General features: G+C 49.5%; 1 protein-coding gene across 2 annotated transcripts; it reads right to left on the bottom strand.

The window, feature by feature from the left end:
* Positions 1–127: 127 nt before the first annotated feature.
* Positions 128–27,667, bottom strand: zgc:171572 (protein bicaudal D homolog 2). 2 transcript variants are annotated; one of them, XM_029155297.3, is made up of 11 exons: positions 27,141–27,666; positions 16,419–16,631; positions 10,951–11,103; positions 10,450–10,664; positions 10,130–10,373; positions 9,029–9,286; positions 8,747–8,950; positions 8,139–8,669; positions 7,855–8,006; positions 4,662–4,890; positions 128–2,109 (listed from the first exon to the last, which is right to left on the bottom strand). In XM_029155297.3, exons 1-11 carry the CDS (start codon positions 27,378–27,380, stop codon positions 2,107–2,109), a joined length of 2,442 nt encoding a protein of 813 aa, XP_029011130.1. In that variant the 5' UTR covers positions 27,381–27,666; the 3' UTR covers positions 128–2,106. The 2 variants fall into 2 exon arrangements, with proteins under 2 accessions (XP_029011130.1, XP_029011129.1); XM_029155296.3 differs by having other exon boundaries at positions 128–4,890; positions 27,141–27,667.
* Positions 27,668–27,978: the final 311 nt, after the last annotated feature.

Genomic DNA, 27,978 nt, shown 5'->3' with positions numbered 1-27,978 from the left:
TGTGTAACGTGATCGGGTCCTGGAGCTGCAGACGGCTGGGAAGTTCCCGGCCCCCGGCCTCCAGCTGGGAGCTCGCAGACCTTAACCCTTCGCCTGCTGCAGCAAAGAATAACGACGCACAGACGCCTCGCAACTGAAGTCACATTTATTAATTTTAGCCAGCATGACTACCTTTACACAGACAAACCACCTTCCTAGAAAACAAACAAAAACACTCATTAGTTCAGCAGTAATACATCAGACTTGACTCGTTTTCTCCAATTCCCCCTATTTTTTAACACCCTGATAAAAGTTGACTTGTTTGTTTTCACTTCTGTGTAAAGGTCCCATAACTGAGAAACATGCATATGACATTTAGCTTGAATCAATATGCCACTAATCATAATGCACATTATTGAGAAGAATACAGTACTGCATGACAATTCAAATAAATACCAACATACAGGTGAAGTCGTTATTTCATATAAAGATATCAAACTCTCATTATGGATCAATACTGAAACACAATATGACAATATAAAGTTTGCACAGCTACGTTCATTATCACAATGCTATCGCTTCCAGCAAACAGAAAACCTCTTTTGTAAAACAGTATCTGAATTGCACTTTATTCTTTAGCTTCTTGTCCGTATTGGTAACTTTGACGCCTCAACAAACCAGCGTTGGCTGTAATGGCACGATTCAAGCTTGTTGATGCTCAATTTGTTTTCTGTTTCCTGAAAACATGACGCTCAAAGATAGTGTAAAAAAGATTTAATAAAAAAACACAAATAAAAGATAAATGCGCTCTCTGCACATTTGTCAAAAATACTATTGATATCACATCACCTTCACCAAACAAAGCTAGAGACACGTCGATGTTTCCAAAAGTACACTGGTCCACCCCAACACATTGACAGATGCTTGGAGCATGTTGTTCAATAACAGGAGGCCAAAGGGATTATTCAGGTTCCCAAAGTTTGCTAAAAAAACAACCTTATCTTTATACCCCTGAATTTATTGAGTGGATCACTGACCGGCACAATTCAATGCAATGTCACTTATATTGAGCTAATTTCAAAACTATCATCTCATTCACAAAAAGGGCGAAGTTCCCTCTGCACTTATTGCTGCTCACAGTTATTTTGAACCCAAAGTCCTCACCTATAATGAGAAAACATGGAACACTAGTCTAAGATTCTCCCTTGAAACAATGAAAGGCACTACTGGTCAGAAACAAAGAGCGAAACGAACCCAAAGCAAAACCCCAGCAAGTCCTGATTCTTTTCAACCATAACAGTGTACCAAGATTTGGCACAATAAACCAAGAGAGAATGAAACAATTCCAATTTGGAATTTAATGGTCGCACTTGCAGAGAATTCTGAGGGTCAGTGATCCGGTTTCAGTGGAACGCCCTCGGTAAGAAGCTTGGAGAAGCTCAACCCCTCAAAAAGTTCCAAAAACACAACTTACCTATTTGTGTCAGAGCGTTGTCAAGTTTCATTTTGTTATTTCGAACTATTCCTAGGAATAATAAATACATGAAAAACCCCAGAATCTGATCACCCTGGATTTTTAGAACATGGCAGTAGAACGAACATAAAAGGAACCAACAACATAACATATGACGCAAATATAACAAAACACGTGGATAATGCATCAAACCATGAGGACGAAGTCATGTTAGTGGGTCTGTGGTTTATAATAATCCTATAGAGCTAGAAGCTACTCACAGACGTTAGAATCCTATATAATGAAAGTGCACAGATTAAAAAAGAGAAACTAAAACAAATAAAAATCAAAACCTATGATAAAACCAGAACAGGTTGTTGATTTACACTGAAACGATTTCTTGTCTCCTGGCTTCTCATTGGACGCTGATCAGCCAATCAGAAGCTCTGTGTGGATGTTTAATCTGTTCATTGAACCTGTGAGAAATTGGCTTCCAGCAGCAGTTTGTCACATTTTAGTTTCTAGTTAGTTTAGGAAGAACAGTTGATTTGACTTTAACAGTCATGGTTTCCATTTTGGCTTTTGCTGCGTTTTGTGTGCTGGCAGTTCTAAGCCAATCAGCTGAGCACGGACCTCGTCTTGGCACTGCCTCCTCCGTGCAGAGCTACTGTACTTTACTGCAAAATGGAGAAACAGACATCATTAGCGTTACTGGTTGAGACAGGACACGCGGCGGCTTCCGTTAGTAAAAGCAGAGGCGTGTGTTACGACTCCAAGCAGCTGATGTAGAAGCACGCTGTTCTGCCGCAGGTGCCGTTAGAAGCCATTAACTCACAGGTTGAACCCGCAGCCAGTCACAGGAGACAGGTTATCGAGCGCCATGCCAGTTAATGAGTTATGGTTACGATGACATGCAGGCTCATGGAAATCACAAAGGTGAGCGTCCATGTGTAGAAATGAAGGGTGAAGTGGGAGGAGCCTGCAGGCGGAGGTAGGAGGATGGAGCAGGAACTCCTCTAACTACTGTAGGGAGACGGTCTATTCATCCTGATTTAAGCTGATTTAAGCTCCTCCACAGTGTCAGAGTCAGCTCTCAGGCAGATGCAGCATCACCAGCGTCCTCATCTCTGGTTCCGTCTACTCCTCAAACCTCTTCTCCATCAGCGCAACAGACAGAAACAGAAACTGAAGCTGGAAAGTAAAAGTGATGGACCTCTGAGGAGGCTGCTTCGTTTGCGCGCTGTGCCGTCTCTCACGGATGCACATTCAAGCAGGGTTGACTGCTTGTGCTCCCTCTCGTCATATTGGAGAGGAAAGAATACTGTAACAGGATCCTGCAAGATTAAAACCTGAATACGATCATATTAAGAATATAGAGTATTATATATAGCTTATTAGTAGAAAACGCGTAATTTGAGACATCTTGCAGGATTTCCTCACATCAACCCTGCTTTTAGCATCGGAAAGCTAATGTGTCTATGATCCACAAGCGATACATGGATTTATTAAACACTAGCCCCACTCATCTTTTTACTATTTGCGTTATGCTAGCTTGCAAGGGTTAAAGCTATTGTGGGTATTAAACAGTACGTCACTTAGTCCTCACGCACCAAACACAGAGTAAAAAAAGACGACCCTCCATTTGTAAAGGCTAAAGACAAAACGCGCACATGAGGGTCTGTCACGTCAACGCTGGTGTACGCACACAAACCACACGTGAGGACAGTACCTGAAGGAAAGATTCAGGGGCCATGTAGCCCACAAGTCCTCATTGGGTAAAGGGTGAGAGGTGATGCTGGGGGAGCAGGCTACAGGAGAGGCGGTTGCTATGGTAACGGGGTGACACTGATGAGTGACAGGAAGGGGCACGGAGCACTGTGAGCGATGCCTCAGAAGGAGGGAGAAGGAAGAGCTCGCGATGAGACGGGGACAGGCTTCACACCAACAGTTAAGCAGCAAAGGTCCAGCTGACAGGCACTTTGCCCAGGAGGTCGTTTGCTCGTCTGATTTATTATACGGATCTTGGTGCCGTTGGATTTGTGCTCTTGGAGGATTTTGCTCCACATTTTTAAAAATCACCTTTGATCAAAACTATATTGTATCTGAGTTCACAGTAATTAAAGAATTTTGAGAAGGATCCTGAGGCACCGATGCTGAAGTGCACTTCATTTGGGCATGGAATCGATTTGTCAAACTTTCTGTCGTAGATCATGGCTCTGGAAGAATCCACCCCGACATAATGGGTCACACGGACTAACAACGCCTGCTTGGACAATGTCGAGCCCTGTAGAACATGAGATCAGCCCACACCTCACAACAGAAAGACAGTTAAAAAGCTCAGAAGCGGTTCTGCAGAAGCCATGCGATTCTACTCAGGTCGACTGTATTGGTGTGCTAGCGTCACAGCTTTAACATGATCCTGAAGTGCACACCTGTGGCCACAGGTGCTCCTTTTCTGCCCACCGCAAAAGCACCAGCCCACGATTTAGAATTTCTCAGAGTTGGAGTGTGCTCCCTGGCCCGCAGGCACAGGGAGATTGCATATTAGTTGCTTCGTCTTGTAAACACTTAGGAGACACCTGATTGAAGAGTGGGCTGCGGATGCAGGTCGTCCTGAGGGAGCAGGACGGAGGCGCAGGACAGAAGGGGCTTTTTAAAGGAGCACCGATGCCGACAGAGCAGCGGATGTCGCCTTCAGACTGACATCCTTTCAACAAGTCCCACCCACACAACGCGTTACTGTTACCAGGCGATACACTCGGGGCAGAACAACAAGCACAGAAGCTGCCACCTGTTACATCAGACGTACAGCACTACGACGGAGGAAAGAATAGACACTCCATAATATCCACAAAACCCCCAATATAACCGGGGCCCAATAATCCACATGCCATAAATGTCTACTACAGTCCAGAGGTCTAGTGCCACTGTACACATCTGCATTCCCCTAAGCTTTACACTAGCACACACGAGCAGCCAGTTAGTCACACAGCAGTCCCTACAGGAGCGCAGGCCGCCGGGAAGCGAGCGAGTGGGGCAGAGAGGATCCGGCCCGCGGGCCCATCCTCCCTCTGTACACAGCAGTCCCGAGCGGACTCCAGCCGCCTCAGTCGCAGTAGATCTTGTACTTCTCGCTGCAGAAGACCACGGGGCCTCCCAGAATGCCGCTGGGCGCGGCGCTGGTGTGCTCGGGTCGACTGGAGCCAGAGCAGGCCACACTCTGACTTACGTGGGTGCCGCCGCTTGTGGCGCCGGCGGCCTTGTTGCGGGCCTTGGCCCGGTTGGAGCCGCCCCGCCGGGTCTGCTCGTGGTCGAACTCCAGGTCCTCCAGACGCTGAGTCAGGGCCAGCTTCTGCTGGATGGCCATGCGCAGCAGGGAGTTCAGGGTCTTCTTCTCATCCTCCGCTGCAGCCAGCTGCCTCTGCATCTCATCCAGCTGGGTCACGTACTCGTCACAGCTGCAGGAGACAAGAGGAGTTGAATTTAACGGAGGCATGGCGTGTTCAGTAACACTAAAAGGTGTTTAACTCAATGCTGCATGTTTGATTTGCTGACATCTAAAAGTCTAAACCAACACAAAAGCGATGAGCACCACTTGAACCTGGTCCTTGCTGCACGTCAGTCAGCGGCCACCAGGTGGAGCCAGTGAGTCACACGGTGCAGAGCTACTGCGTCATTAACTCTAGATTCCATCAACCTCTTCCTCAAACTTCACAAAATACCAGTCAGCTCCAACTGAGTCTGCAGATATTCCCTCATTAATGTGTTTCCTAAAATACACACTATTGAAGAATTGAACTTTCCCCCTGGAGCGTATTTACAGGTCATTGGTTGATCCACTGATGGATATATATTAAGGAATCCCCATTCTCTACCCCACAGTCACAGGATGACAGCACGGGTCCAGGTGTTTGAGGCTGAGAGGAGCAACCTAAAAGCAGCTGCTCACACCTCAAAGCCACTTCTCTGGCAGCAGTGAGACAGAATCACTTCCGTCCATCTCCTTCACCTCACATCTCTGTGACACCCGATCTGAGGCCTGCGCCGCATCTCTGCACTGCGGCACCATCACCTGTTTGTACCAGTGACGGTGGCAGAGACAGAAGTAGGTCAGGATGATTCCAGGCTCATCTGCGAGGGTCACGCCGCTCTCAGCTCTCAGCCTCATGGCTTCCAGTGCAGTGGACACGTCTCCTCTGACGGCTCGTCATGTTCCTGCTGCTTCGCAGACATTCCTCATTAATGACTGACACACCTCTGTGAAGGGCGAGGCTGGTTCTGCTGGTAAACCATCGCTGGGACGCCGCTCCCTGCTGCTTTCATCTGTGGGACGGGCCCAACCTGTGGTGTCAGTCCACAGAACCAGACAGGCTGACGTTTTGTACTTTCCCATGAGGTCTGTTGTTGTTTGGTCTGTGGTTGAGTAAAACACAATGTCCAACCAAGGTTTCACAAACTGAAGATTCATTTCTCACTTGTTTTGAATTTGGTTTTGACTCCAGTGGTTTGTTCTGATTAGAGGAGGCAAATCACTTAAGGAGCTCAGAGCACTTGTCTAAACTTGTAAATGAAGTTATTGTATAAACAAGTTTTGACAGCGAAATCTGGGACCAAAACCTCCAGGGAGCCACAATGTGTGTGCAGTGCTGCACGTGGTTATGTGAACTGTGGCCTCAGCGGACCCCCATCCAAACATGGAGCCCCCCTCCTTGTGTCTGCAGGTTGATTCCCAGTGGGACATTCACCCAGACAAAAGGGATCAGTGCAGCTTCATTAAACCTAGTATGAGACGGGGAGACGACCCGGGCTGAGGGGGGCGTGGCCTTCAGAGGCTCAGCCTCCCTGACGGGGGAGGGGTGCATAGTTTCCCGGGAAAAAACTGGACTTCATTGTGGGGACACAATAGAAGCCTTTTGGCTGCAGATGGGGTGTGGTCGCGTCTCAAGGGGCCGAGAGGCTGCTGCTGTGCACAAACAGGCGCTTGGCTGTGATGATTTAGAGTTGATGATGACATCACGGCTGCAAAGGGAAACCCTGATGATTGGACACAAGCTCCGCCCCCATGGCCTCGTCTGGGGCTCGACTGGTCACGGTGGGACCCAGTTCAGGAGCTGAAAGGTGGTGAAAACTCGGACGCCAGCAGCAGGACACAGAGCGGTGGCGCCGCTGATCCGCGTACGAGCAGGAGCTGAGATCCGGTCCAGACACGTCTCAGGAACGTGGGAGGCTGCAGTTTACTGCTAACGCGACACCACAGGCTGCAGCTGCTGAGCCTCACTCACATCAACACACTTGAAAACTCTCACGGGCTGAAACAGAGTCTCAAGTAACTCACAGAAGCCCCACACATTCCTTCTCCCTGCTCTTCGGCTCCTTTGTTGAAGGCCACACATTTGCGTCAGAGTGTTACACGTTCCTTCTTTCCACCTTTACAGACGTTCACAGAGCAAATAAAAAGAGGGTCAAATTAGGCTCCGGCTGAAAGCTGCTCCTTCCTCTTTCTTTACCAGAGAAGCGGGCGTTTGCTGGTGGGTGAGGACGGATGAAGGGGGATGCTGGCTTACAAAAGGGGGGAGTGTGGGAAACCTCTCCCAGGCGAGAACCCGGGCTCTCAAAGAGTCCTCTGACCCGGCTCTGTCCTTATAGAACCCCATTTACATACCAATACAGGGCTGCTATAGACAGACTCCATGTTTACAGCAGCTCTTAGCACCAAACCCACATCCTCTCTATCTGGCTCTTCAGGGCATCACGTACCAGGACAGAGGGTCCTGACGCTGGCTGTGCAAAGACACTGCAGCTCACACTGCTAATGTGCCGTATGATTAGTCTGAAGGACGCTCAGCCCCCCCGCCTCTACCTGGACCTTCCTCTGCACAGATTAAGCTCCTCTGTAAATGGTGCCTCCTCATCCCAATGCAGGCATCTGGACAAGAAATACCTGCATCAACAGGATCTGGAAAACATTGATGTGATCTGGTCTAAAAAGCACACTTTCAGTGCGTGGACCCATTCGCTGCGTACGATCACTGTGTGTGAGGCATAAACGTGGGAGACCAGAATCCAGAAGTGAGGTGGGATTATGCACAAAACCTTTGACCGGCTCTTTTTAGAGCACACACACGCAGAGACACACGCACGCACGCATACACACACACACGCACGCACGCACGCACACACGCACGCACACACGCGCACACACACACACACACACACACACACACAACACACACACACACACACACACACACGCACACACGCACACACACAGGACATTCGCTGTTACCACTGTTAAACGCCCCAGTCTAACTACTACACATCTACTCTCCAGTCCAGAGTCTTCTGTTGTTCCTGCCTCACCCTCAGACCGAGCATGTACCGCTGTGAACGTCGTGCCAGAGAGTGGCTGCGCGTTTCATTACCGTGTGGCAAACATAGCGCGCAGGGAGGAGAAGGTGGCGGCGTCCTCCTTCAGCGCCTTGAGCTCGTTCCTCAGCTTCATCATGGTCTCCGTCACCATGGCCTTCTCGTTCTCGTACTTGCTCTTCAGGTTGGCCAGAGCCACCTCAGCCGTCTGTGGGGAACAAGAGCAGAGCATGAGCCCGCGGTTGTTCAGTCCAAATAAAGCAGGACACAGTGTGAGCAGCGTTTCTACACACGCGTCTACAAACCATTCGCTCCTTCCGTCGCTATCGGACCCACTGACCTGCTTGTTGGCCTTGAGGACCGTCCTCAGAGTTGCGATCTGCTCCCTCTTGGTGCTCAGCAGGGACTTCAGCTTGAGGATCTCCTCCATGCAGGCCTCCTTGTCCTTGTCGGCCACCGCGCCCAGCTCCAGAGACGCCACCCGCTGGCGGGACAGCTCGGTGGTGCGGTCCACGGCCAGCTGCAGGTGCTTGATCTGGTCCCGGATGATGGCCACCAGGTTGTAGATGTTCATGGGCTCGCGGCGGTGGTCGCACACGGGCGACGGCAGCGAGGAGCCGGGGGACGGAGCGCCGTCGCCGTCGGGGAACAGGCCCTTGGTGAGCAGGATGGGGGAGCGCCGGCCGCGGCCCTCGGGGCTGCTGCGGCCGCCCTTCCCCTCCTTGTAGAAGTCGAGCATGACGCGGTTGGGCGTCTCGTTGTTGCACATGCAGACGTGGTTGTAGAGCGTGGCCAGCTCCTCGCTGAAGGTGACCAGCTCGTCCTGGGCCACGCTGAGGCTGCCCTGCGACTCGCCGGCCACGTCGCTCAGCTGGAGGCACAAACACACAGGTGATGAGAGGGGTTTGGCTCAACCAGCTGGGATCCGTCGCGTGGCCCGACTCTCACCTTGCGCAGCTCCTTCTCCAGCTGAGCCTTGTCCTCCCGCTCGGCCTGACTCGTCTTCTCCAGAGTGGCCAGCTTCTCTCCCAGCGTGGTGACATCGTTCTCCAGACGGGCGCGCTCGTCTTCGTAGCGCGACTGACACGACTGGTACTCAGCTCTCAGAGTCTTCAGCTCCTCCTTCAGCTCTCCTGCCTCAGACACAGCGACCTGACCCAAGAAGACCAGCTGATGAGTATAAACGAAGCCCGCGCCCTGGAGCACTCACCTCCCACCCGCAGACCCTACCTTGTACTTGCACTCCAGGATCTCGGGCCCGTTGATGTCCACCTCGTAGTAGTCTCCGTCCTCGTGGCTGTCTCGCTCCTTCTCGTTGTCCAGGGCGGACTGGCGCTCCTTGCTGGCCTGGAGCTTGCGGATAGCGTTGAGGTTCTCCGTGAGGCGGCTCACCTTCTCCTGGTGCTCTGACAGAGCCCCGTTGGCCTGCTCCAGCTGTTTCTGGGAGTCCTGGAGGTTGGACAGCAAGTTGACCTTCTCACGCTCCATCTGAGCAGAGACGGGGACACAACGGACAGTGAAACGTGAGCTCATCATTCTGCCGCCCAGTAACAAAGTCGGGACGACCTTGACTCCGATCGGAGACAGCAGCTGATCGTCTTACACACACTTGTGCTGATTTGAGTGCTGAGCTATTTCAGAAGCAGATCTGTAAATAATATAAAGTGTCATGGGTGTTCATACATTTTTTATTAGCTCTGCATGTTCCTTATATTAACTTTCCCTTCTAAGACGTCTATGAACGAAACCAGATCCTGTCACTGATAATCTGGAGGGCGTTTGCAGCAGAGCCAGACCTGCACAACCTGCACCCACTGCAGCTGCCAGCTTCACCAGCACAGGTTAGGAATCACCACTGCCGTTACAGCAGTTTACACAATAGTCCAGGAAGTGTGTTTACGTTTAATGAAGGAAGAGAACAAGGATCCATAATCCTTAGTCTTCAAAACAATCACCACCCACATGGTCCCAGCACCTTCTGGTCACTGCTGGTGATGAGGCCTGGGACTCATGGGGTGATGAACGAGCAGATGGCAGGTCCTCCACACCCGCGTGTGTGTGTGTGTGTTTGTGTGTGTGTGTGTGTGTGTGTGTGTGTGTGTGTGTCTGGATTAACTTCTATTCTAAGGGGATTGACATCTTTGCAGCAGCCTAATTCAGGACGTAGCCCAAACACTGACTCACTCCTTCAAACACCTCAAACCTATTTTCAGTTCAATTTGTTTCAGTATTTTTGTGAATGCAAATGAAACTGGCCTTTTTCCATCGTTTGTATGAGGAATGAGGTCTTCACCAATGCCCACATTTTCTCGTTAGTAACTAGAGACAAACCTGCATCAGCTGCTGTTTGAGCTTCTGGATCTCGGAGATGTTGAGCTCACTCAGCAGGTCGTCGACCAGACTGGGAGCGGGACGGAACAGCTCCTCCTTCTTGTCTGTGGGGATGCGGTTGTCCTCAGAGAAGGCGATGGCCAGTTTGGTGAAGCTCTCGTATCCGTGCACGGCCTCGTCGTTGTTGGGCTCGGTGGTGGCATCGTCGCTGAACTTCAGGCCATCCAGGGAGATGCTCAGTGGGCTGAGGGGGAGATGAGGGTGAAGGATGATCCAGTGTGTGGACGTGTGCTCACTGTGCAGCTGCAGCCTGTTTTTACCTGTGGTACAGAGAGTCTCCAATGTTCATGTAGTGGGACAGCTCTTTCCTCAGAGAAGCCTTCAGCTCGCGCTCGGTCTTGATGGTCTCCAGGGCCTCGGCGAGCTGGCGCTCAGAGATCTCCTTCAGGCGGACGGCGTCCTCCAGCTGGCTGTTCATGAACTGAGTGTCCTCCTCCAGACGGCGGATCTCGTGCTTCAAGCCCTCAAACTCCACCTGGAGGAGAACCAACCATTGTTACAACAAACCCACGCAATGAGCTGGTTTTCAGCTGAACCACAGGAGTGTCTGCATGATGAAATAGAATAAAAAGTCATCAAATAGAAATGAGCCACTAGATGTTGTGAGGCACGTCATTAGAATAAAAACAAGGCAGCTGTGACCTCCGTCTCTACTGTATCAGAGCACGTTTTGGTTTTGATGATTACGTGGGAGAACGTCTCCACAGGCACCAGTGGACTGAAGCTTCATGAAGACGCTCCTTGGCGTCGCCCGTCCTCACCTGGCTCTGCTTCAGCATGGACACCTGCTTCTGCAGCGAGATGTTCTCCTCCTCCAGCTCCGTGTAGTCCTGCAGCAGACGCGCCTCGCGGAACTTGTACTCCTTGATGTCATCCCGCAGCTGATTCCTCTGGAGCTCCACCATCTGGCTGTTCTGTGGGGTCAGAGGGAGAGGAGCTGTCAGCCACCACTACTTCAATCTGCTGTGACGGAGGGGGCGGACGCGCGCGCGTGCGTGCGTGCGTGCGTGCGTGCGTGCGTGCGTGCGTGGATGCCGTGCGTTGGTGTCACTGTATCACGGTTCCTCGAGGCTGTGAATCTCGCCAGCTCCCGTCTGGCTGAACACGCCGGGTGTCGGTGCCTGGTGGAGCTGAGGAGCTGCCAGGTGTCCGTCCTGACAGCGTGGCTCGTCTCTGCTGCCGGGGACCGGCTGCTGGAGAGCACAGCAGCGCTCTAATTTCCTAAAGAGGAGTTAACTTAATCTTTTGATTAGTTTACAAAGACTAATCGGCATTAAGGCATTTGAATCCATTTGATGTAAATGCTGATAGTTGCAGACATTCCCTATAACGTAAATAATAACTTGTAAGGGTAACGAACCTGCAGTTATTCCACAGACTCTAAATGCAAAGGCATCATTAATAATATAAAGCTGAGCGAGGTGCCCCCCCCTCCCCCCGTGGCCCCGGACACGCTGATCTGATGGTACTTAGTGTGTGCTCACCAGCTCATGTCTGGCCCGGTTTAACCCTCCGTCCTTCTCATTCCTGGATTCCAAGGGCAAGTTACCAAGTCGTGTTGTCAAACATACAGCTCATGCGCGTGTGAGAAGGCAAAAAAGCTGTGTGTGCGTTTCTCTGCTGGAGCCACGAGCCTCTGATCCTCATCCTGCTCTAAGACAACTGCTATGATGATGATGATGATGACAGGATTTCATTGTACAGACCTTGTCACACCAGCTTTGCTTAGACAATAAATGGACATCTGCAATATCGCTCACTGAGTTAGAGTTAGAGATGAAGGTCTGAAACCCTCAATACGTTTCTATTTAAAACTCCACACGCTATAAATACTAACATTACCGTGTTTTAGCAGCAGCAGCTCTGTTTGGTTTGTGCGACTCTGGGGATTTGTCACGTAGCGAACGATTTGTTTTCCACTTTGTTTTCTAATTTGAATTTGGATGCTGAGCTGACAAACATTGTGTTTCTAAATAATGATGAACCACTATGTGCAGAGCGACGCTGAGGCTGATGTTTGAAGGTACATTAATATTCATGTGTAACGAGCGGGGGCATTACTGAATAATAGGAGCCGATCACTCCCCCTAAGCCTCTGCTCAGAGGCGCTGACCTCCCCAGTTCATGTTGTCACCAAACATATTAATGATGAGGGAACATCAAAATAAAACTGAGCTGAATCAATCAGAACATTAATGCATTCAGTTACTCAGCTTTGCAGACTCAAACTACCGATATCATGTGGTCAGAGTCGCTCTGGTCATTTGCCGCTCAGGGTTCTGTGCCTCAGCTGCAGGGTCGGTGCTGGTTGGTCCCAATTAGAGCTGACCCCCACTGACCCTGATTAAAATGCTCCCTCAGTCTGATTGGATTGAATTGATTGGAGTTTGACCTTTGACCTTGCCTCCACGCTCCACGGAGCCCCTCAGAGACTGGGGGGAGCTCAAACTCAGCCGTCTCTGAGCCTGTGGAGTGGCTGTGTGGTGACTGTGGGCCTGTGTGGGGCCTCCGCATGGACAGCTGCTCCAACACAGACACGTGACACCTCGCAGCAGAGGTGGCAGAGAGGTGGGTGGCATCGTCCTGCCGCCGTAACGCAGATGAGGGCCAACAGTTGGAGGAGGAGGCCGCTGCAGCCCAACGACGTCAACTCGAAGCTTTGTTTCAGCAGGAAACGCTTTCTGGAGCTTAGGCTGCTTATTTCACCAGAGCTCAGAGTCATTTCTGTGCTTCTATACCTTCTACTTACGTGGCTTTACCATTTACAAGTGGAGATTAGACATGTTTTAATGCTTTGTTAAAGACTCCACAGAAAACAGCCGGTTAAATTCTGCTAAATCCATATTTGCTGGCCTTTTATCCGTAGCTGGCTTTCCTAGACAGTGCTGCCCTGTATTATTGATGTGACGGGACAGCAGCCTCCGTCTTTTATCCGCTGTCTGTCTTAGACTCCTCCATTTCACTCTTCATGCTGCTTGCTGCGCACTTTCCTAGAATCTACTGTAGAAGATGGGTTTTTCATATAAGAGGCCTGAAGTGCAGAGGAGCTCCCAGATGGTCTGACACACGCGTACACAGCCCAGCACCTTCTTCTTTACCCCCTCCTCCATTTCTGCATCGCACAAACACCACCGCTCCCATTCCCCAACCCCCAACTCCTCTATGTGCTTTTCAGGTTTGATCCATCATACAGATGAGCTAAAAGTGGACGGTCCTTCCTGTTGGTCTCATCTAGATCTCTAACATGTGGCTCCACGGACTCTGCAGAGTGTCAACGTGGTGTCACCTCATTTTAAAACCAAATCCAGAATTACCTTGAGGAGGGGTGAGAAACGAAACACAGACTCAAGCTCAGCAGCACGGCTTCAGACAGAGGAACAATGAAGCTCAGGGACCGATCGCCTCTGTCACAGCTGAGGATGTGTCTGAAAGCAGAGCTGCTTTTATCCTTTTTGCTGAGAGCAGTTGTGACTTTATGGAGCGTATCCAGGCTCCATTAGGGACAGAAACACAGGCAAGGTCACAGTTTTCAATGAGACAAAAAAGGAACTAACAAAAGGAAGGACGTGTGCGCGGCTAGCACTACCCATCAGGGTCACAGTGAGTCTGCAGACTGTAGGCTCAATTTGTGATTCTGAGCTCATTTCAGAAAGAAACGTGCAGAAACAGCTGTGTGTTTACACGCATCAGTGAAATACTAGGACCCATTGATCTGAAGCTGTGGTGCTGTGAGCCTTTAGATCTGATGCTAAAAGACCAACACGATTAGGGATGAAAATCTAAATGTATTTCAGAGATGCCGTCTGCTGGCAGCTATAAATAGCCGCCAAGCTGTCAGACGGGGCCGGGTCAGGCCGAGGGCATCGGCCGGGTAACCCACATAACATCTGGAGGCTCTAAAGCCTCCAGATGTTATGATTTGTTTTTCACAAGGACACACGCACACTTCAGTTACAGCTCTGAGCCTTTTCCAGCTCGTCCTCACTCACACAGGCCACAACATCAATGCCACAAGTAAGAAGCGAGTGGAGGGCGACGCCTCAGAGCCTCCAGGAGTCACGTGAGACGATCACAGCAGGCCTCACCGCTCAACTCTGACCTTGGGAGGATCAAGGTAACGCTTCAGTGACAGCTGGAGTTCACGGCTGCAGTCACAGCGTAGCGTTAGCGCTGAGGCAAAAGGCCACAGCATCCAGTGACGCTGAGCACATGCTGATGCCGGAACCGAGCCGTCCAGGCCTCCACTGACTGCGTGTGAAACACAGACATCCCTCAGCACTTCTTCATCCGTTTTCTCTGGTGATTCTTGAGCGACAGGCAGGGAGGATCCCATTCTGTGAGGATAATGGCAGCCATCACTGGAGGCGCTCCAGACATGAGATTGAATTTAATGAAGTCATGCCCATTAGCGAGCAGCTCCTCACAATGGCGCCAGCTCTTTGTGGAGGTTTAATCCTTTACACTGGAGCGTAGCGCTGAAATGTGTCGGTGCAGCGCAGGAAGCGACCGCTTGTGTCTTTGGCATCAGAGACTCTCTGGGAGCTTGAAACATGATGTGTGTCGGCAGCAAACACGCTAAAACTGCAAAGGTTGAACGAACTTGGCCGAATAGAGGGTTCCTTCCTCAAACCTGTTTTACAAAAAACTGTTTAGATAATAGCTTGAATTAGTCTGGGTGGTTCTGAACTGGGAACAGGTGAGCTGAGCTCATCGGCAGTCGGACGGTTTCCAGCCATGGGCTCTAGATGATCAAACACAAAAGGCCACAGTTGCAGCGTTTGGCTCTATTCCACAATCCAACGGCTCTGAATCACTGCCTGATTGAACAGAACGAGCGCCGCCATCTGAAGAGCAGCACCTTGCACCACTGGTCACCAGGCCTCCTTCTCCTTCTTGAGCACGGTTCTCATCAGCTCCTCCTCCTCTCAGCCTCAGCTATTTGGGCTAATTTGAAACAAGGAAACAAAGGCCTCTTTCAGTCCGCCAGCGGCCACAATGCCAGCCTCAGTGCCAGGCGGCCTCTATTTGCCCGTCACACGCCTTCTGGAGCCGCAGCCGTGCCATTAGAAGGGTGTTGTTATCGCTCGCACACTGGGCCATTTACACTCCGGCCCTTTTCATACAGCCAATTAGAGCTTCCCAGGCCCCTTGGAGCTGCATCAGGGTGCGTACAATGGAGACGGAAGCATCCATCCGACCACCCACCTAACACCAGTCACCACAGAGCTGAGAAGAGAACCTTGGTAAATGAATCCGAGCAGGAGGAAGATTCAGGAGGCTGTGTGGCTCGTGTGATGAGGGGTTTTATAGGTTCTGGTTTAAAACATAGTGAGGCACATTTAACTGTCTCAGACATCCAGAGCTGAGCAGCAGCTGACCTCATTATGGTGGAACATGGAGCTTCCAGGACTTAAGTCACCGAGGGACAGGCCATTTTCAAGGCCTTTTCGTTAATCTGGGGAAGAATTACTGCTGACATCTGTTTCCTAAAGCAGTGAAGGCTGCAGCTGTCTGACAGAGATTTTGGACTTTTCTGCCCCTTCTCCAACAAACTGCGCTGGAATCAGCGATGTGGCCTGAGAAGCAGTGATGCTGCGTCTGAAACAGCGGCATACGCTTGGTGTTTGGCTTCTCAGACCCCTGCATCACCTGTCCCTGCGTCCAGGAGGCTTCTTTAGCGCATCTCATTTCAAGCTTTCTCATAATTGTCATGAAGCGATTCACACACATTTTAAATAATTCATTATTAATTAATGATCTTGTTGTCTTTGGTAACCGAGAACCTGCCAAGTGTTTTATTATGCCGATAATTAAAACTCCACCCTGGATCCCAGCACGGGTGGAGGACATCACATGGAGCTTAACCGTAAGGAGTCACTCTCACCAGTCGGATCTTTGTCCTGCAGTCATTACAGGATCATTAGTCTTGTCTTATCATGTCAAAATCGCAGCAGCCAATAACTCACACCCTAAACGACACTGAGGTTATTAAACATTATTAAAGGAGGATTAATGCTGTTGCAGCAAATATGCAGCACAACATGTTCAACAACCTCTAGACATTGTTATTATTATAGCGCAATCTGTGAAGTTGAGCTGTGAAGTTGATCAGATAAATGTCGGTTATGTTCTTTGCAGCTTAAAGCAGACAAACCATTTTATCTTTCTATTCACTAAACAGATTCATTTCAGAATCTTTTGCAAGCGATGCTGTGATGTTGTGTCTCACCTCTCCCAGGTCTTGGAAGATGGTGTTGAGCCGTTCGTTCTCCGACTGGGTGTTGGTGAGCATGTTGCGCGCCTGGCGGAGCTCGGTCTGCAGCTCCAGGACCCTCTGCTCGTAGTAGGCCTCCTTACAGGCCGACTCCTGGATGAGGGACTCCTCGCGGCTCTCGCCATCGGCTGCCACCTTCCTGTGGTTGGAGTAGGCTTGTCCAAAGGCCTGCAGATATAAAAAGGGAATGCAGTTGGGTCTAGGTGCATTTGCTTTTGAATTACTGTTAATATAATGTATGTATATAATATAATATAATGAATCCTGAACATCAGTGTTTGAAGTGATAAAGGTTTGTTTAGGTTTTGAACAGCTACTCTGGTTCATCTGAGGTCTGGGCCTTAACGGCCTCAGAATCTCATCTGCCTGTAGAGTTAATCAGTTAGGCTCCATCTGGCCTGCATCATCGCCCCTCCCTCACCTCCTCCCCCTACCCGCAGGACGCTGGCCTCCTCTGCACGTGCTCCGCATTCACTCCACAGATGGGAAAACTAAAAGAAAAGTAGAGCAAATGGCTGGTGCCTGGGTGATCACAGCAAGGCTGGAGTCTAATGCTCTTAAACCCTGAGGAGATCATATCAGAGGCAGGGAAGTTTGTTGTTGCAGATTACTTATAAAGGATGGAGTTTATGAAGATTAAACAACTATGAGGACACACATCAGTCTTTGCTGAAGGGTTTGGGCAGTAATGTGCATGTGGTAATAGTTCAATCTAGGTTAGGTTACTTCATTCCCTCTCAAAATAATCACCCTCTGATTGCATTTCATTTCCAATCCTTCCAATCTTCCAGTGGCCTGATGGAAATTCGTGTTTTCATCTCGCCTCACAGTGTGAGTACAGCTGATAATCTGACATCACCTGAGGCGCTGACTCTGACCTTCTTTGCAGCAGCACCACGCTCGCTCTCTCTCCACTATCTGCATGTGACTGGCTGCTGTGGGATTTTCTATTAGACTGCGTATCATATTAATCCCAGTAATTCCTTTAGAGAAAGGAAAATCTGAAATTTGTGTTAGTGGAACTGACCCACTTGCAGGACTTAGACATCAGCGCCTGCACGACTGGTTTAATGGGTTTGTATGTCATTGACATTCCAGGGAAGAAGACGGCTCAAGCAGCGAGATAAGAACATCGCTAGCACCATTCTATGACGATGCTAACTCCAAGTGTCTGCCTCTCCAAATGGTTCCCCACCACCGTCCACCCCCCAAAAAAATCACACCATCAATCAGCAGGAGGCTGTATTTGATTAGAAAGTCATTATAAGAGGCAGGATTAACCCAATCACAGCACAGGAGGATCCCATCATTATAATCTTGGTGAATGGTGGATATTAAATGTGCTCCAATCAATCCAATCTGAGAAGCCCGTGCTCCCAAAATACAGCAGTCAAAGCCTGAAGCAAGGCCTTTAATCCAAGCGTGGGTTTGGGGTAAATTGGGGACACATGCGTGAGCAGGCCTATAATCTCACAGTGAGCGGCCCACCCAATTTCTAATTCATCTTCAGAAGCCATATGTCGCAGCTTGTTTGTGAGCATGGATTAATAATGGTTTGTACAGCTAATCAAAGGCTGGGCCTTAGTCGTCAGCTGCCTGGAGCAGACGTCCACATGCATGAGGTGACAGATACGACCGTCATCATGACACTGAATAAAGAAACGTCTGTCATGTCAGAGAGTGATCCTTCAGCTGCATGCAACGAATCCATGCGGGTCGGCACCCTGCTGAGCAATAAACTACTAATGACTGTGATCAAAAGCGTGATAGGACTCATCTGGTTTCTTTATTCCCCCTTTATTACATGTTGTCACCACTTCCCCTTACGCTGCCCACAGCACAATGCATCTTCCAAGGTATAAAAAACCATGATTCAGAGGCGTTCAGGGAGGAAGCGCTTGGTATGGTTGCATTGCGAAGTGTATGTAAAGTATCAAATACCAAAGCATTGGTTTGTCAGGTAGTGAGGAATATTTTACACCTGTGGTGTCAAACTCAATCTGTCTGTAAGTTTATCATTAACAGACTTTATATTCAAAACATATCGTAAGATGATGTAATCTTAAGGACACGGCTTCAGGGGCAAGGTCTACTAATCAGAATATGAGACAAGTCAGTACTCAAAGGTCAGAGATGTGTCAGCTGTGGGACTCCTGCTCAGTAATAAGGGGAAATCCTGGGTTCTGAAGGCAGCTGGGCTGGAAGTGGGCAGCGCCTCACATGGAGCAGGAAGTTAGAGGTCAGAGTTCACCGTGGGTTTCCTCCTCCTCATGCTTCTGTACTGTGGCGAGTCACAAGGGGTGGGGGTGGGGTGGGGGTTTGGGGCTGAGATCAATACAGCAGGTCTGAGAGGCCCAGAGGAGCCGAGGAGCACTGCACAGAACCTCCGCTGCAGACAGAAATATTTTAAGAAATAATAAGAATAAGAAACATATGCTTGAATCAATACGACCGTACAAAACCCGTTACAAGCTCCTTCTGTCTCTGGTCTAGTTATAATGATCTCATTGTTAGAGTTTAGCCCCCTGTGGTCTCACAGCCTGACTCTAATAGGAAAGTAATGCTCGCTGCACAAGGACCAGGAGGAGACGCAGACACACAATTAGGAATGAAAATGTGATGATGCAGAGGGAGAAGCAGCGGCTTTGTGGCTGAGCTGGATCCAATGAGGCTGCAGTCATTCATGCATCAGGCGCACACGACGAAATTCAGCTGCATGTGGAGGAAAAGCAGAAGTCCACATTGGTTCTGACGGGACTGAGACATCCACGCACTGGTTCTGAAGCGCGACACGATAATCTGCCTGACGTCAGACATCAGCGCAACACGAGACGACGCGCCCTGGAAACGCAGAGAAGCAACAAGAGACGAGGCCGGCGGAGGTTCCGAGTCCTGTGACAAAGGCCAGCGCTCATCAGGCACAAACTGATGATGGGCAGAGGTAGTTACAAACGGCCCAGGAGCGCTTCACAACGAGGCCGGCTCACGTCTGAGTGGAGGCCGCTGCACAGGAAGAGGCGCGGAACGGACGCTGCCCCGTGCGTCCGCGCTCACGTGGAGGAGAGTGGAAGCAAAGACGCGTTGTCGGTGTCTCCATCTGCGTTTACGGCGCACAGCCGGTGACAGGGAGGACGACCCGCACGTGTGCTGACTCTGAATCAGCTGAAAGAGGGGAGGAGCGGCAGCAGAGCGTCGCTGGGCACACGTCTCAGGAGTTGTTTAGGACATACAGCATGTTAAAGCTAATAGCCTGCAGTTTGGAGAGGAATGCTGTCTGTCTGCATGTTACGCGTAGTCCATTTGTCCCAAAGTCAATGTCAACTTTCTATAATGAGTAACAAAGAAGCTAATTATTCACTTGACTCGTTATCGATCAGCAGACGTTCAGAGATGACGGAACCGTACCCTCCACTCGGTCCTCGCGCTCCTGGCAGCTTCTGATCACATGGTGGTAGTTTCTCCACACAAATGAACGTATGAAAGCTTTTTGTTATAAGTTTGTCGCTTATATTTACACTGCTCGTTTCTACACCCACATCCCAGGTCCAGTGTTGTTCCTGGTGAGCCCTGCAGCAGCAGACTGGGATCACTGGGAATCCACCACAGCTCTGAGCACATGCAGACCCTGCCGCCAACGGAGACTCTGACTTCCTTCCTGCCTCAGTCTGAACGCGATTCTCTCAACATGACACCTGACGGATGTGAACACTCCAAAAACAACCACAACGCTGTGCCACGGCTTCATCTTCCATAGATGGGGAAGAAAGAAAGAGAAAGACAGGGAAGGAGCCACTGAACACAGACAGACAGAAAGGCAGGCAGGCAGGCAGGCAGGCAGGCAGGCAGGCAGGCAGGCAGGCAGACAGACAGACAGACAGACAGACAGACAGACAGACAGACAGACAGACAGACAGACAGACAGACAGGGCTGAGCAGAGGAGCTGGGTACTAATCAGACTCATGAGGCGTTTACAGGCCTCACTGAGGACGAAATCTTCCACCATAATGACATGAGAATAGTCTAATTGGGCTTCATCTCTACACCAGCTCAGACCCGGCTTCAGTGATTAAATGTAGATTCTTTGATCAGATCTGTCAGGGGAAACATATATTTTATATTTTATCCACCCACATATGGAGTAATATGAAGTTAGCATTAGAAATTCTGTATGAAGCCTCTGTTCAGACCCGCTGCCGTATACGAGTGTGTTCCTTAAACCTCTACAAAAATACATGTGATTTATGAGGTGAAACACCTGCAAAGGTCCGTGTGAGCCTGAGGCCTCAGCAGTGGGGTGTCCATCAGCCAGCTCCTGTGTCATTACAGCTGAACACAGTCATTATGCAGCTGATCCAGGGTCTGAGACAGCTCCACACACAGCGAAGGCAACTCTACATGTCACACGACAGGTTTGAGGAAACACACACAAACCATGTTCCACCATTAACATTAAGAGACACGTCAGAATTCAGAAGAGGCTTCTCTCCATTTGAGTTTCTGTTCGCTCCACAATGAAAATGTGTCTTACGGAGATTAAATTAGCAGCAGTTAATGAATCTCAAGGAAGCATCTGTTTAGTGACTGGCTCTATTGTTCAGCTGCTAAAGCTGCTCCAGACTGGAGGTAAAGCTGACGTCTCAGGGGAGAGCAGGTTCAGCAGGTCTGATGATCTGCACCCACTCTTCTCTATCACACGTATCAGTGCAGCGCTCCGGTTCTGCTTTCACTCATTTGCAATGCAAAGCTGCTCTTACGGCCTGTAGCCCGTCTCTCCTGCTTCCCTGACGGGATCTCCCAGGGATCCATCACTGTGGCTACTGGACCAACTCTAGCACCAGTAAAAGGTCGGGCACCGAGCTCGGCTTATATCGCTCTCCTCCCGCATCCTCCACTGCTCCGTGCTCTCTGATGCCCAAAGAGCATGCGGGTCTGCGGTCGCTTTGAAGTCTGTTTCTGCTCTTCAGACCCACATCACAGAGAACAAGCACAGACACGGACCGAGGCTCCATTTCATGCGTATTTCAGATGGTTTCCCAAAAGGCCCAGCTCCCTGTGGAACCTTCACATATGACTTCCTCTATTACACATGCTGCTGAATGGAGGAGGAGGGGAGCAGCTGGGGTCACAGCTGGGTCCAGGCACGTTCACACTGACACACACACACAAGAAGACGAAGGGGGAGGTAAAGTACACGCTCAGTCTACTGTATTTATTAATCATGGAAACCTCACCAAAACTATTTATGATAAAAATAGGCTCCACACATCCTGAAGCATGCTCCCCCATCATCTTTCATTCATCCATTAGTGCACGACATGATCGACAGGAACAAAGCAGTGACAGGGTGGAGGAGGAAGAACAGAAATCAATCTAAGCTGAGCGTATTCACCACCATAGTGTTCTGTCAGAAAACCTCCCTAATGTAATGACCGAGTGCTGCCTCCAACAGCTCCGTCCTCGCTCTGCTTCCTGACCCTGAGACCCATGGCCTTCAGTGTACAACAGAGAGCAGGTCCCACAGTTCAGTGACAAGGTTTGATCTACACCTGCATGTGAACAGAGCCCACAGCTGCTTCGTCTGGTGGAATGGAAACCTTAAGCCCCGGCTGAGGAACCGCTGTTCTGCTCCTGTAAAGAACCGGGAGCTGGTTCCCACAGGAAACTGTGCTGTTAAAGCCCCTCCTTGCTCTAATGTTCTATGCTGCAGAGTCCAGTGTCTGTCTCCTCATCTACATTATTTCCCCCCTCCCCGGTTCCACCGCGCCTCAGGGTTCTAAAGCGTGGGCTCTGAGAGACTGTCAGCAACAGTCAGACCCACTAGCCTATTTAGAATAGGAGCCTTGGGAGGACGGAGGAGGAGGGGGTGTGTGGAGAACGTAGACATGTTAAGGACCCTGGGGTGAAGGGACGGCCCTTTGAAATGGGCTCTGCTAATGTTTGAATTGGTGGCTCATTGGAACGAGGACACGCTTTCAGAACGTGGCCTCTGGTTTAATTAATTTAGGTGCGATGCAGACGGGAGACAACGGAGCTGAGTGGACTCCGTTTCACAGGAACCAGAGATGTCCTCATGTAAACAGAGAGCTGGCTCCGTCTGCATCCTTTTCCTGATGGGATCAGAAAATTCCCTGCGACAAACAAGACCCACCGAACACGCAACAGGAGGTCACGTGTGTGCCGTCACCACATACGGTACCGCTGGTCTCACGTAGCCTGGCATGTCAGCACCTGTGCTTCAGTACAGAGGAACGTGGCCTGAAGGCTTTAACCAAAGCTCTGTGGATTAACAAGGAAGCTCTCATTCTGGTTATTCATAGCAATAATAGTATGAATGAGCTGCCGGACGAACGTTGTGGTCGTTTCCTCTGATCCACTGAAAGATCTCTGGACCGATAGAGTCATATCTCACATGCTTCCCATGCAGAACCAGGCTCCTCACAAGTAAACAGGATGCAGACTGGGGCAGAGGAGGTGACTTCTAACTTCAATACGAGGAAGGAGGAAGCTTGGAGCAACCTGAATCTCCCATAGTCAGATGAAGGTCTGCAAAGGACAGCATGAATGTGAAGAGGAGAAGAATCAGAGCTCCTGTTTATAGAGCTGACGGGAAAACAGACCCATCTCAGTGCAAAGCGGCATCTTGAGTTACAACGCATATACAGGAAGTTAGTGTTACTGTGAAGCCGACACACCAACACACAGGCGAACACAAAGCAAGACCATACAAAAGGTCACACACAAACAGAGGACATGCTGGTGGTGCACACACACACACACACACACACACACACACACACACACACACACACACACACACACACACACACACACACACACACACACACACACACACACACACACACACACACACACACAGTGTGCTGTTATGTTGTGTAGAGGAAACTCAGCGATCGCCTGAGTATGCGCTCATTTGTATGACATCATCCTTTAGCTTCAGCCTGGACTCATACTGCGACCCTGGTAGAATCTGAACACTGCTGGGCTGCGGTGCTGCGTTTATACACCTTTAACAGAAACCTCTGTATGTGACATTTTAAAATGAAAATGATCTGAATGACATCATTTCTATTTTACACAGTTCCCTGTTACTCCGTGTAGTGTCATTAAGGCATTTCACTGAAGTGAAGAAGCTCACTCACATTAACAGAGCATCTGTCCACACTAAGACTTTCCAAACACACTGACGTGTGTGTGTGGTCCACATGCAGGTGCTGCCAGGCCCGGCAGCACCCATCCTGCAGGCGCTGCAGTGGGACTGGGCCTGGCACACGCCCAGCCCTCTGTAAGCCCCGCGGAGCGGCTGGGATTCATCCTCTTAGGGCCTGAGCGTAGGGGATTTCGGACTTTATTTAGTGTCGTTTGGAAAAGATTATCTCTTACTGCAGTCGCTGGACAAAAGACAATATGGATGAAAGGATACTTCAAACAAAGCATGAAGTTTTAGTCTATTCTGGTTCACAAAGAGACCTAATTCTAACTAAGTTGACATCACAGATACAAATACAAGAGAGAGCTGTTTAGGAAGGAGTACATTTGTGGAAAGCTACAGAAAAGCAGCTGCCGATGGAACACGGCCCAGTGTGGCACTGACTTTATGACTCCTCATATAAGGGGCCAGATGGTTCTTGTGTCCTCCTCTTATTTACTACCGACATCCAATCACCACCCAATCCATTTAACGCAACAGAAAGGACTTAGACTCGCACAGATATCATTGTTGAGGAACACTGGGATATATCCTTTTCTAATCTGCCATTTCAAAAGGGGACAAAAGTGCCCGATCCTTTCAAACGTGACCACAATGGGACGCCTCTGTCAACCTCTCCTTTGTCATACATGTGTTCTGTTGGCATTCGGTCCTCTCTTCGTCTGTGACACCCAAGACCGGGTTCAAACGCACAAAGCGCCAGCAAGTGCAGAACAGAGCTTTACAACATTATTATCTGGTTGAGTCGGCAGTCCCACAACTTAAAAAGCTACTGTCTCTGTGTTTAGTCTGAGAGAAAACTGGAATCAAAATGGGCAAAAAGGTCTCGTCCCATCAGAAATAATGAAACGTCTTCACACACATACTGTAAAGGCACGCGCCTCAGAAAACCATGAGCTGCTGAAGGCAGAACACATGACGTCATCTGTGAGCGGCTTCAGTGAAGAGAATCAACAACAGCTGAGGACACACTGAATGTTATTATCAACTCGTGGTAAAGCTATAATTTACCGTCTCTGCAACAACTAGTTAAAACAACACGGAAGAGGAGTTTATCAGACGACTGTAGAATCAGCAAGCAGAGAACAAAGCAGCTGTTGACTTAAGATAAAGTACCGGCTACGGTCTTAAAAGAAGCTGCCTGGTCAACGGCATGAAGCAAAGTGGCCTCATGCATGTGGTTAAATCCTGTCACTGCAGTGAACCTGCACACGGATTCGTCTGCCATGTTTGCAGGCCATCAAAAACACTGGCAAATAGATCATATGACTTAGACCGACCTGTGCATATGGCTTCCTGTTAGCACGCGCGTATGAACTACGCTAGCTTGCGTTGAGATGATCCATCAGGGCTCATCCACCAACATGAGCAGCGCGGTTACTAGGCAACAGGAGTAGAGTGAATTCCTCCATCTTGGCTCTAGGGTAGCATTCAGTGTGTGTGTGTGTGTGTGTGTGTGGGAAGGTGAGGACTACTCAGAGGATATTTGCCCACTGTCATGATGATTTCTGATTCAGTGTTTTCATCTAAACTGAGACAAATAGAAGAATCTGTGGATGTAAATCACACAGACTTCACAAGTCTGGGCTCTTTGTCTTGAGTCTGTTAATGCCTGTATGTGAGAAGAGCCACTGGAAACAATCTTGCGCTGAGCTGCGGTGTAAACCTCCCTGACGTCTATTCCAGTCTGTGTGAGACCTCGACAAGACAAGGGACAGACAAACATTCCAGCCTTGTGTGTAAACAGCAGCCGTGAGGACAGAAAGACCGTCACCTCTGACCTGCTCCATGTGCTTCAGCAACACCTACAGACACTGCTCAGGTCAAGGTTCTGACATAATGAAGTCACAGCTGCAAATGACTCCTATAAACAAATAAATTATAATCTTGGGTTCAAAGTGGAATTTGGCCACTGAGATGAGTTTATTTTAAGCCCCTGCTGTGATAAGAGGTTGTCCTGCGTTCGCTCCCCACGGCTCCCAACTGTTCTTCTGGACAATAAAGGGAAGTAGAGGGATGAGGTATTTGTTTTACAGCATTTATCTTATGAGAACATCCGCTTTGCCCTTTAAATATTGGGTTGGAGGGGACAAGGACACATAGTTATAGTTAACATCAAATCACTGACCCACATCAACCTAATGTAGCTCCATGGTTCTGATACTGTACAACCAGTGGCCACACAGCTCGACATTTGTGTCTCATCACGAGAAAACGAATATAAATAAAATCACAAATTCAGGAAGACAGCTGTTTTTTCTTTTCTTTTTTTGAGATTTCATTTGGTTTATTTTAGAAACCAGAACTGAAAACCCCCTCTCTCTACTAGCCTTGTGTTTGCTGCATGGCTCCTTTAGACTATCTCCAGTCTGTTCCTTCTATTCAGGGCTTTCCGCTGTCATTCCTCTGTGGCAGAGCTGGGCCTCCCTGCCAGAGAAATGCATGGGAAACTAGGCAGGAGTTTCTACCCCCCCAATCCCCCATTTTCTACAAAAACAGCCACTAGAGAGAAGATGGGAAGACAGAGAGGAAGACAGCTGAAAACCTCACCAGGCGCTAGCTAAAAACGTCCAAAGACCCGAGGGAGTGATGAGCAGCAGTTCTCTGGCATGACACAACGTTATGTGGCCTATAAGAGGCTGTGAAGCACAGTCTGAAGGGAAAAATGTGCAACTGTGCCTGCGTTAATACGGGCTATGGTTTCCCATACTTCTATATATACACTGTATATAAGAGTCAGCTGCTTGACTTCATTCTGAGAGGTAGCTGCATCCATTAAACGCACAGAAACTAGACAGTTCACAAGTCCAGGCTCTCGGTAAAAACAGACACATCCTTTATCTGACTCATGAGCACTTCGCACATTCTTTCCATTCCCATAGGGTTACGAGTCGCCTGGCTTCCTCTCTTGCTGAGCGGGAAGGTTCAAAATTCAAACCTCCTCCCGCCTCTGTCAACTGGTAATTCTTGTTGACAGAAGAGGCCTCGTTCTGAGCTAAAAAACAGAGGCAGGATTTAATTTTCCTTGTACAAACTGCCTCAAGAAATGAATTAAACAAAATCACAGGATGAATAATACTGGTTCATTCTGCAAATATGCACAGTAACGTAGTTAAGCTGTAATAATGGTCAGACGTGGGGGTGGAAAGGAGCCAGAGGAGCCGTGAGTCAGACAGGAATGCCTGGAAGGCGCAGCCTGAAGTGCTGCATACATAAATAAATGAAGGTGGCAGAGCAGTGGGGGACACCTCAGTGGGGGGGGGGGTAGCATAGGAAGCCCCTCTGCATCCTGCAGTGATGACCTTGCAGGATGAGGCAAAGGATGACAGCTAATCAAACCCTGCATAAGAAAAGCCACAATAACTACTGTCACGTTGAGCCTCTGGTCGTGGCCTGGTGCGTTTCACCTATAAAACCGTCATATTCTGGGGTTTATCACACCACCCACCTCTTTGAGCTGGTCCAGCTCCTGCCGGACGGCCTCGTAGTCGATCTCCAGGTCATCGTACTGCTGTTTGAGCTGCTGCTTCTCCTCCAGCACCACCAGCCCGTACTCCGCTGCCTGGATCTTCTCGTTGGTGGTTTCACTCAGCTCCCGGGAGAGACGCTCGATCTCGGCCCGCATCCACTCCGGCGCAGCCTCCCGGAGCAGGGCAGCGTCGGGGTAGCACTGGTCCCCCATGGACATGACCGGCGACCATCAACCAACGGACGCCAGCTGATCTGCGACGGGGCGTCTTCAAGTGTCGTAACCTTGAAGAAGAAGCAGTCGCTCAAATCCGTCTGTATTTGAATTGCATGGTTGTTCCGCTGGAGTTCCTCGTGTCTTTGGTCATGTAGGGGACGGACGCTCAGCTGGTTTTGTTCAACGGAGGAGCTCGCCGTTGCCTGACGTTAATGCTCCATCGTTGAGCTCCCGTCTTTCTTTCAGCTCTGCCCCGGCTTGTCCGGGCGATAGCGACAGAGCTACGACGGCTATCACAACCAAACAGACGGAGCATATCCGGTTCTTCCTTTCAAAATAAAACACAAATCGTAAAAACCTAAGCAGGCAAAGGTTTGCTTTGCCTAATTGCGTACAAATATTCATAAAACTAAACAATACATTAATAATATATAAATAGAAAATATATATACAAGAAACAAATCCAAAAACACCTGTAAACGTGTCCTTTATTTTGAAGCTAAATAGGCCTATTCCGGTATTTTGTAGATAACGACTCTGGCTTGTTTGAAATATCTGAACTGCCCATTTGTTGAAGAGAGACGCACCTACGCAACCACGC

Source organism: Betta splendens, chromosome 7 (assembly GCF_900634795.4).
Source record: "Betta splendens chromosome 7, fBetSpl5.4, whole genome shotgun sequence".
In the NCBI taxonomy this organism is placed as follows: Eukaryota; Metazoa; Chordata; class Actinopteri; order Anabantiformes; family Osphronemidae; genus Betta; species Betta splendens.
The sequence above is the reverse complement of the archived record's forward strand: the minus strand, read 5'-3'. Positions and strand labels throughout refer to the sequence as shown.

Bases quoted from the DNA above. Each gene is read 5' to 3' on its own strand.
- zgc:171572 (XM_029155296.3), bottom strand. From the start codon at position 27,380: ATGTCCATGGGGGACCAGTGCTACCCCGACGCTGCCCTGCTCCGGGAG. The intron at 11,104-16,418 runs GTGAGACACAAC...CTGACCCCACAG, and splicing joins TCTTCCAAGACCTGGGAGAG to AACAGCCAGATGGTGGAGCT. The intron at 8,670-8,746 runs GTGAGAGTCGGG...TTGTGCCTCCAG, and splicing joins TGGAGAAGGAGCTGCGCAAG to CTGAGCGACGTGGCCGGCGA.